Consider the following 14,050-nt stretch of genomic DNA (forward strand, 5'->3'; position numbering starts at 1 on the left):
GATAAGGGTAATTTTGAAAACACTCTTACAGCCAAACAAAAACGGCAAATAATAAAATTAGGCCCTCATCAGCCTATAGGGCCATTTTCAAAAGAATCAGAAGGGAGAAATAAAAATAGGGGATTTGACGAGAAATGGTATTTTCAAAAGAATAAAGAAAACCAATTGAGAATAAAACGTAATTGGTTATGCTATTCAAACATCCTCAATGTTTGCTATTGTCAGCCATGCTGGCTTTTCAATATGGCCTATACTGATGTGGGATTTTCGAAAGGTACGTCTGATTGGGCACATTTAGGTCGAAACATAAAAGACCATGAAGAAGATTCGCAAAGTCATGCAATTGCGTGTGAAATATACTATCGCTGGCAGTTAGGCCTAACAGTTGATAGTGAGAATCTGGAGGAGATTAAAAAAGCCACTGATTACTAGAGACAAGTTTTAAGGCGAGTGGTGGACGTCATTATTACGTTAGCTACAAACGACTTACCACTGAGAGAGCACAGATTGTGTAATGACGATGAAGATGCAACTAAATCGAAAGGAAATTTCCTTGAGATAATACATATGCTAGCAAGATATGACCAGGTCCTTGCAGATTTAATTAAGTTACCAAAACGTAGTGTTAACTACCTTAGTCCTCAGATTCAAAATTAGCTGATCAACCTGATTTCCAAAGAGATAAAAAAAGAAATCAAGGAAGAAATGAATAAAGTCCCTATGTGTCTATTATCTTTGATACAACTCAAGATATAGCGAAAACCGACCAGCTGAGTACAGTGTTTCGTTATATAAAGATAAAAACTGACGAAGGCGACAGGCCAGTACAACTAGTCATAGAAGAAGCGTTCGGGGGCTTTTTGGAAGTGGAATATGCGAGTTGGTTTTGTAACTACTTAACTACTATGTTCACGTTTTAGATAATGTGCTCAAATTTAAACTAGGGTTTTCAATAGAGATTTATTAAATATATTGAAATTTGTACTTTCATTCCAAACCCTATGGAATTGAATTGAGATTTAAATACATATTGCTATACACGTAAACTAGGTCTCTTACAAGGAACAAAACTTTATAAAGAATAGTAGACTGTAAGTTATTATAAAAAATGATGTTTGGTCAAAGACGCCTTACATTGCTGATGAAATGATGGCCAAGAAAGGTTTGTTACGGTAGTGAGGTGAACTGTCGGCACTGATTGATCATGTAAGTAAAAGTTGGGGAAGGGGCGCCAGCGACTGAGTCGCTCCATGGCGCCAAAATCCTCACTACGCGACTGTCTTACTGAATTCAATTGATTAGTTAAATACACTAATCTAGTTATTATTAATGCTTGTTAACTGCTCGCTAATATTGAGCTGATTGTTGAATTTAATAGTTGGAATTACTTGCTCATTGTTGTCATTTTTAATGTTTATTATGAAATTGGTTTGGATACATTACATTTTATTTTGTCTAATTTATCTTTGATTTTTTAACATAACTTTGTAAATTGTATTTTACCCTGTGGTAATTTAGAGAATATTAAATTATAGTTAACGGATTATTCATTATTAAAATATTTTTAATGAAATTATTTAAGAAAAAACTATTTGTATTTAGTTTACAAACACAGCTGGATTCTCTGTTTACAGCCTGGAAATGGAAATGGGATAGAAAATATTACAGCGTTGTTTTCAATTGCACTACATTACATTGATTTTGGGTTTCAGAGGTTCTAGCTGTATATTTACTGACAAGAACAGACCTGAACAGTCTCAGATTTCAGCCAGGTTGATGTTTTGGGTAGTAATTAAAAAAGAGAGGATTCATTGCGATTTAAAGACGTCCAGAAAGACAGACAGAATGAACAAGCTATGGCATGCTCACAGTTGGACAATGGTTCTTGGGCTTTGTATATGAATACGTCAAAGTAATATTTGAAAGAAAAAATACTCAAATCAATGTTCTCTCTTTTTAAGCAATTCCCACCATTTTTTGTTAAGTAAGATAAGTGCTTCTATATATTGTTTTTATTTTGACGAAATGCACTGGCTTAAGACCACTGGCGTGTTTATCATAATAGTCCACTTGATTGTAGTTAAGTGTCGCAAGTACAAATACAGATGTAATCTCAAGAAAACAAGTGTCGTCACAAAAGTTTAGAGAGTATTGATTTCATTTTATCAACCATACGTCACACAAGTGGTTACACATGTACTTGAGTGTGTGATCCAATACTGTAATTATATATAACACAATAATAACTTACAAACATTTAGGGATTATTGGTATTTAGAAAAAAAAACCATTTGAATTGACAGATTTGGTATGATTTCTAACTTTTAGTTGACATGGAAAGTAATAATAGTGTAGTACTGTTTAGAAATGAACTATTCTAATTTAAATATTACATCTCTAATAAATTTATATTATGTAAATTAGGTTAGCCCCTTGTAAAACAATGTATTAGGGAAGGTTGTTTGATTTATTGTTGTTTGCTGCTCCCGGATGGGAAGAGGTTTAGTCGATCACCTGATAACGAGGTAAAGTGGCCTCGAGCTGAATTATCACTTCAGTAGGTACAACACTCACTGCCTGGTCCAGTGGCAATATGCAGATTGAACTGATTGTTTCTCGGCTCCTGAAAACCCCTTTGAGACCCCAAGTGTGCAAGAATGTTTGTTCATACCATGGAGGCTGGAACTCTTTGTCTTCCTCCAGACGCTGGAGGAAATCATTCTTTCTTCAGAGATGTTATTTACACTCATCAACAGTAAGTGATTTATTCGTTTGTGTGAATTACAACCAGAGTGTATTAGAGACAGTTTTTGTTTTGTTATGTTAATGCCATAATTTATTCTTCTAATTATAAATATGATCAGAATTAACAATACAGGAATATGTTGTTTATTGGGTATAAAAATAAAATATAAGTGATTGTTATAATTTTTTTTTATTATTTTTGTCTCTAAGTATCCAAATATAATTTTACCTTTCTGGTGTTTTCAACATTTAGTGTAGATGATTACAAATATTATTAGAAGTAACATTTTCATTGATAACAAGCTGACACTAAAATTGCTCAAAAATTATCGCACATTTTGATTCAAATAATTCTAAACCCACCAACCAAAAGAGAACAAAATCCATTTATTTATAATAAGTTTATCATGCAGCCTATTTACACACTCAACCATTTATTTTCATTACTAAACACTTTTATTCAAATAGATTTTGGCCTAAATTGGCCAAAAAAAGTAATAGACTTAATGCCTGAGTCAAAAAAGAATAATTTATAGCTGAAATGTATTGATATATAATTAAGACGTTTTAAAACATATATGATTATATTATGAATATTTTTTTTCCAGACATAGTACATACAACACTATGAACAGTATTTAACCATATATATTCTATGTAGGTCTCTTTTTATTTATTTTCATTTTTAAGACTAAAACAAAAGTTATTAATGTTGGTACTGTATCTATTGGTAATATTCTACTCAGAGTTTGTCTTTAATTATTGTTTACAGATCATTGTTTTTATGTCTAAATTCAATACCTCTCCAGTCTTTAGCTTTAAGCTATGCTGTTTTTAAAGTTCACTTATTTGTATTTACTAAGGCTTAATTTTTGTTACTTCCTACAGACTAAATTCATAATGAGCCTGATAGTTAAGCTATGATCTTAAAATGGGAAAGATAAGCTCTAAAATACAAGTTATTTGTACACAGTAACACCATTCAACTTTTGTGTAAAATCACCAGACACTGGCTGTTACGAGATCACAAACATATTTCCTACAAGGTGTGGTTGTAAGGAACTCTGTTACAATAATTTGATCTGACACATATGTTTGTATTACTTTATCACACAAAGTTGGAAGATGATGTGAATGCCTCCAAATAAAATGTATTACTCTTGTTCTAATCTTAACAAACTTTTCCACACAATTATTTTTGCTTATAACTGTTCTTTGACCAAAAACACAAAAAATGCAGTCTCTTTGAATTTATTGCTACTCTTAGTATAAACCTATGAAATGTTCTGAACCAGAAACTTGAATTTTCAGTTTATGAATTTTTATAAAAAATTGAATATTATGTCCTTACATCAAGAATTCATTTCAACTCTTTGAACATAACATATTGCTGAGTCTTCTGCACCAACCAATACAAAACAATGTGCCATGTGGAAGTTAAAGTGTTACGTAGATATATAATTTAAATAAATTATGTTTAAGTCATAACTGACCATTTTCAACTTTAACTCAACCTTTTGTGATGTTGATTCCAGAACTACAACGTGAGATTAACACAAAATGCTTACACTACAAAGGAAATGCTGACTAACGTTTTCACAGATGTGGACGGAGTCCAGAGGTAACTCATTCTTTCATGGTAATAAAAACTGTAAACTCTTCAAAGTACAAAATTGTTATTTTATGGAAATAAAAAAGTAAGGAACTTTTATTAACTATTCCAATTTAAAATGTTAGGCGTTTAGTAACATAAAAAACAGATTTTAATATTCAATACATTCAAAAGGGTTCTGACGACTACAGTCCTCTATTTATCATAACGCAGTCAGGCAATCATCAAACCCCATTCTCTTTTGTTTTGAAAATATAATTAAGAGAAATAAAAATTCCAAATTTCACACAAAGGGATGTAGGCATATTTGATGGTTTCTGTCTAAAATGACTTGATTGGGTACCTTTTCTTTTGTGTTATTATTTATTGTTATTGCTAAATCCAATTTATCAGTACATCAAAATTAAGTGAATAAATAAAATTATGCCAGTCCCAACCTAAGAAATTCATATATATACATAGTTAATACTCCACACATAAATTATAAAATCAATATTGTTTTGATTGTTTTGAATATGAAGCAGAAAAGCTCAGTTAAGTACGTAAGCTTTTGTAGGGAAAATAACATCTGAGGCACCAGATTTGAAACAAATGTTTATTTTATTGCAGATTAGAACAACAAACAAACAAATGTAAAAAATAAAGACAAACACAAATGTTACCTGTACAGTATAACAAACTTTGGTTCAGGAATGTTTCAAACTTTTATTTGAATTGAATGTTTACTGCTACTATATATTATTATATTATCACTGAAAGTTACCCGTGGCTTCGCAATTTCATAGATTTCGTAGATTTTGCACCTGCATGAGCACTTCTAGTGTGAGTGAATTATATTTCTGACTCTATTGTTGAGTTTGCTTTTTTACCATGATTAGTAAAATATGGTAGAAAGTGTACATTTATGTTCATTGTAATTTACTTCAATGTTACTGTTTATTGTTCAATTGCTGATTCTGCCTCTTGCTGATCAAGACAATATGTACACATACACAGCTCTGGAAGCCTACTTTTGTCAAAAGACTACTAATTTAGATTTCATAACAGTCTTTAAATATAAAGTAAAGGTTAGACTACATTGTCTACATTTATATCTGCACTGCTAGCAGTTACCCGCTCCTTTGCATGCAAATTAGTAGGCATTGCACATGTATGAGCACTGCTGGTTTGAGTGAATTATATTTTTGACGCCAATGTTGTGTTTGCTTTGTTGCCACAATTAAGAAAATACATCAAAAAGTTTATATTTATAGTCATTCTAATATACTTTGTTAGATAGTAACATTGCCTTTTAGATCTAATACTTACTATTTGACAAAAATTTACAGCTAAAAATACATTAACAAATGACATTAAGTGTTTGTTTCTTTATAAACTGAAAAATATTGTTAATATTTTAGACCATTAAGAGCTGGAATTAATACATTAGCTCAAAAGCACAATCCTCCAATCCCTCATCTGTTCTTGCCAACTGCTTCAAAGGAAGTATTTGGTGTTAAATTCTGACCATGGCATTCTTTTAATCTTATGGAACTGATTTTTAATACTTTAAAATTAAAAGATCTATAAGAAAAGTAAAGCTTTTGACACACTACATTTTGTTATGTTTTATTTTCAGAGAATACGTCAGAAACTCAAATATATTATAAACACCATTGTGTATATTTGCAACAAAAGCAAGAGAGACCATTGCAATCACAGAAGAAACTTTTCAATATAATTTATTAATCTTATTAAATCCAAATAAATTTTAGGTTTTTATTTAAATGTATTTTTTAATTTTTACTCCTGTATAGAGCTCTTTATTATTTGTTTTACTCCTATTAAGGTATTTAATTTTATTACACCATGGCAAAAGTGTAAAATTGCTTACAGTATAGTGTGGAAACTAAAAAGTAATATTCAAAGTTGAATAATTTTACTAACTTTGCTGTAATTTCAGGCCTATTGAAGACTACTCCGAGAAGACAAAAGTAATGTTTTATGAAATGTTTAAAGAAGTCAATGAGGAATATGTCAATGTACAAAAGTTCATCACTGTAAGTATAAATTTCATAGTTTTGTATATTTTTCACTAAATTAAAAGTGTACTTTTACTATGGAAAAAAATGGTATTGAACTGGAAATACTTCAAGGGTGTGTCAAAGATAGGATTTCGGAAATTTGTCATTGCTATATTACAAAATGCATAACACTACGTTACAAGGATTTAAATCTATCCACTTACTTAAGTATTAGAACCTTAATACATAAACATACACTTAAAACCTACAACATGCAGCAGTAGACTGCCACTTTAAGATATGTATCATACTGACTTATACACAAAGTCCAGACTGGAGAAAGTTGACCCAAGAAATGTCACTGAACAGAGGTCAAGAGCACAAACAATATGTCACACTCGTACAAGAGAAAGTGGAACACACAATGCTCAGAATGTAGTATTATACATTTTGTAACATATGGCAAATGTCAAAAATCCTATTATTCTTTTTAAACCATCAATCATGAGAAACAAACAGTTTGCAAGGTGTGTGTAATAATGAGAATCACTTGTTTTATAACAAAGTGGATTTCAATTAGTGTTTTCTTTCTCTCGTTGTATAGGAAAAATTGTTATGATGGGAAACAATTTTTCAGAAGAAAAAACCATTATAACAATTATCTCTCCCCCTCCCTTCCCCCATATAAAACATTTTGTTTTTACAAAGTATTTCTCATTTGTGCACTCATGTTTTTTTTTACTAAACAAATGGATTCATTTTGTCAAATTAGGCTACCAAGTGGAAGTATTGGATTTTTAACCAACCAAAAACATGAGCCAAAATGGGAACAGTTTGAGGGCTATGTGTGAAAAAAATCAAGAGAGCTAGTAAATTTTTTTAATGTAGGAATAAGAAACAGAAATGCATATTACACAAGAAATATATTAAAAGTACTGGGAGAGATTAATAACTTATAAAAGGTTTCACTTAAGAAAGAGAAACTCTTTATCAATATAAAACATAAAAATACTTTTTCACCATTGTAGTTACTATCAAATGTCACATGGAAAAAATAACTATCAAATGACAATAATAGTAATGTATATAATGTATTAGGAATGTTGTGGATTGTATTTTAAAACATTTAAATTTCTATTGATGTTCTTAAGTTTGATCTCGGAACCGTTTATCTCAGAATTTAGGCTAACCTCATATAAAATATTTATCAGTATATGAAATGCTGTGTACGAACTCAGATTTGAACCCGGATTTCTGGGGTGATCAACTGAGACAATAAACACTCAGTTACCGAGGATAATACTTCTTACAGTTTCTCTTCAAATAGTTCTCCCAATAACAACACCACATTAGGTACTTACAACATGATGTCAGTCAGCACAAGACTGTATGTTGAGATGTTTCCCAATAGACTCTGTGAGGCAAGAAATGTGGTCTGAAACATTTTAAACATCACAAGGAAAACATGTTATCAATCAATTATTCAGGGGTAAACATTGATGATTTGCTTACACTCGCTGTTCTTGGCACTCGGCACTCTGCTAGAGAGCTCAACACTGTTGCAACATCTCTGAGAGGCCTCTGACAAGATTGATAACTGATAACGAACAGCTTTGGTGTTTCAGGCTAAAAATCTTAAAATATGTAGTCCACAAGTACCTTAACCTTGAAATCAGTTATTTTAACATTACTATTGGCTAAGGCTTGTATATTTAATACATTATATAAATATTAAATATTCTTAAAAAAATAACATCACAGATTTTCTGTGTAATAATTATGTATTTTAAAAATCAGACAAACCAATTTTTAAAATGTTCGAGTAGGCCAGCTTGCATGAAGACAGTTAAATTTTAAGATTTTAAATTGATTTCCTTGTCAACACTTTGTTGTTATGATTAAGTAACTAGAATAACTTCAGACAAATTTGAATTATGTTTTGAAAATTATACAAGTTAGTTGAAAGATCACATCCATAAAAATATTTATTAAAAATTCAATGTGTAGTGGTTTTGAATTATAACCACAAAATTTATTTACTTGTTATATGGACAAGAAACAAATTTTTTACTTGATCAAATCTGTTTAATATATTAACTTAAATTTTTTATGTGAAGTACTTTATTTTAATCCAATAACCAACTATTGTTACATATTATTGTTTTGAGAATAAGAACTTCATCTCCCTTTAGGGTATAGCAGTTAATTACAATGTTGATTCTTTTTTTGTTTATTATTTAGTTTTAGATTGTGATATGAATTTATTTATGCAGGTCTATTAATTCTGAAATAAGTACTGAATACAGTTGTCCATCAAACCAAAACCCCAGAGAGACCCAAACCTTTGCAAAATGTTTATACTGATTGTGTTTATAATCCAAGGATATCTAAGATCTCCAGGGTAGCTTTGTAGAAAATGGCTTTGACTCTAGGACTCTGCTCCATTAGGAATGATTAACCTCAACAACAAACTTGAACTTGTCACATACTTGTAGTACATCCAGGTTTCAGTTAAGATTCTTTTGAAATTATGAGTGTAATCATAATAATTATATAAAGATATCAGAAACAAGTTTACATTAAAACAAGATAACAGGTAAATTAAAAATGTTGCATAATCCATGGTCCTTTGATACTTTCCAAGTATTAGATATTTCAAACTAAATTACTAAGTTTTCCAAACACAGCACCCAACTATATACTGTATGACACACAGACGCTGATGTTCAATAGTGAGAGATATGTAAATAACCTGATCTGTTCTGTAATTGAAACATTTTAAATTGATGAAAACCTTACAATTCTAATGTATGTATTAACAAATAGATAAAGTGTTTACTAATAAACTTTGTGTTTGGCAGGCAATACAAGTGACAGGAATCCAGCCCCACACAGATCCTCGGCTCAAGGATTTCATAAACGGACTGACAAAAGCCTACAGAGAATCAGGTATCCTCGGCGGTTCATCTGAGTCCCAGAAACTTTCGAAGGAAAAATTTATGGAGTAAGTTTCACATCTCATAAGCACATAAAACATTTCTTATTATTTTCAAATCCAGTTGTGTATTTAAATAATAAGTTTAGGCCAAAACATGTTATACACACAGCCAGCACCACAAAGAATAATACAGGACAAATGCCAAACAAGCAATTAATGTCTTACTATTGAGATGCTCAAAGTTGTGAGTCTGTATGCACTAAAAGCTTTTACACATCTGGTAAATAAGTCATTAGAAAGTGGAGAGTTTCAGAAAAGTTGGAAAATAAATCAAGTTCATCTTACACAAAAGTAAATGCCCCTAAAAGAGTCCAGCAGTTGAGACCCATCACGATTTTACTATCCATTTCTAAAGTATTAGAAAATGTAGTATTGTGCCAAATTATTCCTTTTATGAATGATGCTAAAGCTCTAATCTGGATTCAGAAAGAATCATTACCCCTGCACAGGTCTGATAATTTATTTAGTGATCTCTTGCATGAGAAAGACAAAGCATCGTAGTTTAATGGTTATGTGGGATGGACTATTCACAGGCATTGATTCAATCAGTTATGACCTTTAACTAGTTAAGAGGAAATTTTATAGATTTGATATGATATCAGTTGAAAGTGTCAAACCAAACTTGCAGGATAGAATGCAGGTTACAAAGATGGAAAGTGACATTTTTATTGCTATTCAATCTGAAACCGATGCTATTCAGTCTGTTTACATCTGAATTCTCCAGTTGTGTGCAGAACTTCACGGACCACCAGTATGCAGATGATTGCCAGCTGCACCTGTCCTATGAAACTTCTTCAATCAAGGAGACCCTAATCAAAACTGAGCTTGATTCCATTTGAAGATGTTCAGCTGATAAGGTCTCAAATTTAATGGATAGTGCAGCATCATTCATGTAGCTCCACATGACTTTGTAAAGACCCTAATGGAGCATGGAGTGAGTGTCATGCTTGGTGGTAAGAGAGTGGCAGTCTGTGACACAGTCGAGGCTCTTGGTGTAATATTGGAAAGCGGTCTCTTGTTCACCAATTATATCACACACACTAACCAACAAGCCATTCTCAGGCTGAGGGGTCTGTACAGATTCAGAAGCTTGTTACCAAGCTCTGTCAAGCTCAGACTCACACAGTCTTTAGTGCTGTCAGTATCTGCTTGCAATAAAAGGCATTTTTTATTTATTTAAAAATAGAGATGAATAAGAAAGGAAATGTAGGAAAGGAGCTGATATCTTGAAATGCACTGATATTTAAAAGAGTATTGATAACCATGATACGGATTCCTCTCTATTCATCTGTTTCCAATAAATAGGGCTGTTCACTTTATGAAACAATGATAATACCTCTTCACCAATATTCCACTATATTTTATAGTGTAGGTAACTCTGATGTCGAAACGATGTAAAGAGTTAGTTTTGAGCTACTTCATCACTGATTTTTTTTTGTATCTCTTCAGACGTACATGACTCTTGATTCCAGAACTGGAACTGAATTCAACATTAGCAAGTAGGTTGGTGATATCCCTTGATGGAATAGCTCTCCCATATCTGTAGCTAAGATGATAGTTGCCAAGTCATGATCTTCTCAAGCAACTGAGATATAATGGGCCTGAACTTACCAAGATAATATTGTTTAGTTGAGATGAAGCTGGTCTTTATTTTAACCATCCACACAATATTCCAACCACACAACACAACTTAACATCTTAGTATCGACAACAATTATAAGTTATATATTGGTCATACATCATCTGTAATCTGTACTAAGTACTTGTTCCTGTATTTCATGTTTGTATAAATCCACAGCTACCAAAGTTCTTACAGCATTGTGTCATTTGATCCAAGAATTCGGTGGTGACTTTACATCATGTAAACCATGACAGTCTAAAATTCATGGCAACCTTCTCAAACTCTTCTGCCATGCAATATATTTATTGGGGAGTGTTCTGATGGTGACATAGCTATTATGTGTCTGAGGGCTGGTTTTAAGTGTATCAAGCTGCAAAAATATAATTTGAGAAAAAATCATCATTCAATTGTTTTTACCTTTTTGATACTACACCTTTTCAAACAAGCATGGCTGACAATCAATTCCCCAATTGATTTTAAAACAACCAGGTTGTGAACTTATACAGAGTAGAATGGCTTTCGGCTCCTAGACTGTAAGCTATATATTGTATTGATAGTAGGTGAAATTAATATAGCCGGTGTTAACCATTCATAAGTGAGAGATAAACTCATTTGATTTGTAAATACTTCTCTTTGGCAAGTTTTACTAAATAAGATCTCTCAAACAGTTGGTTAGCAAGCATATGCTTGCTTAAGCTAGGAATAAAAATAGCATATTATTTGGTTTTTAGTTTATACTTGCACATGGATGTGTGTACATTGTTTTTATTTTATAAACATAATTTGTTTGAGTGTTCAGAAGCTCAATCTATCCATTTATAAACAGGTGTTCTAAGTTAGAAGCAACAACAATTTGCCTATTAAGGCCACTATGGATGGTATATGTAAACTGGTGTGAGAGGATTCCCCCTATGACATCACTCACTGTTGATTACTATCACATTGTGAGGTAGAATTTGATTTTGAGTTTGTTGGATAGTTCAAATTTCTGCACAAAGTTGAAAAGGGATGTTCCACTACATTACTTGTAGCGTACCTCTCCCAACTAATGAAAAACTAACTTAAGGTTCTGGACCTTTCAAGAATCAAGAGAGTTAAATTATTCAAATTTTGTAATTTATGGAACACATTTCAGGTTTTGAAAGAAATTCCTTTATTTTGATAATTTTGCAAGTAATGTTGACCCTGGTTTACTGAATTCACCAGGCACTCAATGGAACATTAGCACCTCCATACGGAAAAAGAGTTTTGCAAGATGATGTGGCAAAGTACCAAGATACAATCCCCTCTAATTAAGAGGTGCAGATAAGACATATTTAGACAAGATTCTTTGTTTAAAGTTTGTTACTGACGATGGAAGATTTAAAAGGATAACAGGATTTCAGACATTTGTCATCATTATATATACCAAAAGGTATAATATAACGTTCCGAGGATTGGAATCTATCCCCTTTGTCAGGTTGGGGAGGTATTGTTTCAGACGACACTAAAAGGTGCTGATGAAAAATACGATATCAACATTCTTGTTAATATCTCACTGCAGTCTGTGCTGGTGTAATGTGTGATTGTGATTCTTGTACTTCTGATTTGTGCTCAGGACTTGCAACCTGTGCAGTAACAACGCCTGGACTGGAAGCAGCCTGTATGTTTAAACCTTTTTCTCTCCCTTCTTTTCTCCTTTCTGTTCTTTGTTTTTGTATGTATTTATACCTCCCTCAACTTACTGATGAAGAGGATGGATTCCAATCCTAGGAACATTGTGTTATATATTTTTTTACATAATGATGGCAAGTTTCCAAAATCCTGTTATCCTAGGCAAGATTCTTGGACTGTTAGAAAAATAAACTTCAGATTTTATTATTAGGTTCAAGGGTCTCTTGGATAATCTTTTGTTTTAATGTGACAGAGGAATTATTCTCTAGTTATTCCTGTTTAATTGTTTTCAGGCTCAATCTGTGTTTTCATGCTGTAAATTATAATCTACCTTGAAAAATCTGATGTATCTGTTTTTATTAAAGCAACTCAAGGTTTCATTTTTTAAAACTTATAAATTGTCATATTAATACCTGACGTCTTCATCTTTCATTACAAAATACATACATGTTATGTCTACAAACTACATACAAGAGGCAGAGGTCACTTTAAGCACATTAGTGTCTTCTCCTTAAGCATTATTCATCTAGCGAATATAATGGTCTCTTCATTAGGTATTCTTGCAGAACAGTTTTAAAGGTTCTTGTCCTCAAGTTGCTTACATCGGCTGGTAGACTGTTGAATATCTTGATAGCAGAGTAAGGGTATTCTTTCAGGATGTGACTCAGATGACAGCAAGGTTCATCCAGATTAATGGCATTCCTGGTTTTACAGCTATAATGGCTGGCTTTTCCTTCTACTAAACCAATAGGCTACACTGTGCATATACTGGCTTACCACTGTAAGAATAGCAAGATGAATGAATAAAGGCCTACAGTGGTCTCTATATTCAGTATTCTCACCGCCTTTTTCTGCAGGAGAAGTATATCTTGCTCTGTCACAGAATGGCCCCAGATGACAAGTTCTCACATAACACTGATATGGAAATGTGTATGATAAACAATCTTTATAGGTAATAGAGGTGGAGTTCGAGTAGTTAAATATGGGATGATGGTCATGACAAGTCTTGCTAGGTTTAGGTCAGATTTCAGATGCTGCACTAAGAGGAAGGTGAACTGTATCTATTAACATCATATTAAACTTGTTATTTCAAAATTCGCCAATACAATTATTTAACAATTTATATAACTATTATCACAAGACTTATATTGATGTACAGGATATTAGACATTTCTTCAGTCAGTGGCTTATTACATTTTTATACTTGTATAAATTAACTACGCATGTATTTCCAGGTAATCTATTTAAAAGTTTGTACTTTTCTTTTTTTACTCTAATTTAACAGATATAAGGTTAAGCTTACCCTTATTTTTTGTAGTATAGCTGTGTACAGTTCTTTTTGTTGATAAATACTTAAGATTTCTTTCACCTAAATTAAACAACAAAATATGTACTGACATTTATTTCTTTGAAAATTG

General features: G+C 32.0%; 1 protein-coding gene across 1 annotated transcript in view; it reads left to right on the forward strand.

Annotated features, from left to right (window-relative positions):
- Positions 1-2,400: 2,400 nt before the first annotated feature.
- The window catches only part of LOC124358474 (glutaminase liver isoform, mitochondrial-like), a 39,848-nt gene continuing 28,198 nt past the window's right edge, over positions 2,401-14,050 (forward strand). The window contains exons 1-4 of the mRNA XM_046810771.1: positions 2,401-2,755; positions 4,281-4,366; positions 6,300-6,396; positions 9,222-9,364. Coding sequence (XP_046666727.1) covers positions 2,594-2,755; positions 4,281-4,366; positions 6,300-6,396; positions 9,222-9,364 — 488 coding nt within the window. The 5' untranslated portion in view covers positions 2,401-2,593. The remainder of the gene's footprint in view (positions 2,756-4,280; positions 4,367-6,299; positions 6,397-9,221; positions 9,365-14,050) is intronic.

This window comes from Homalodisca vitripennis, chromosome 1, assembly GCF_021130785.1.
Source record: "Homalodisca vitripennis isolate AUS2020 chromosome 1, UT_GWSS_2.1, whole genome shotgun sequence".
Taxonomy (NCBI): domain Eukaryota; kingdom Metazoa; phylum Arthropoda; class Insecta; order Hemiptera; family Cicadellidae; genus Homalodisca; species Homalodisca vitripennis.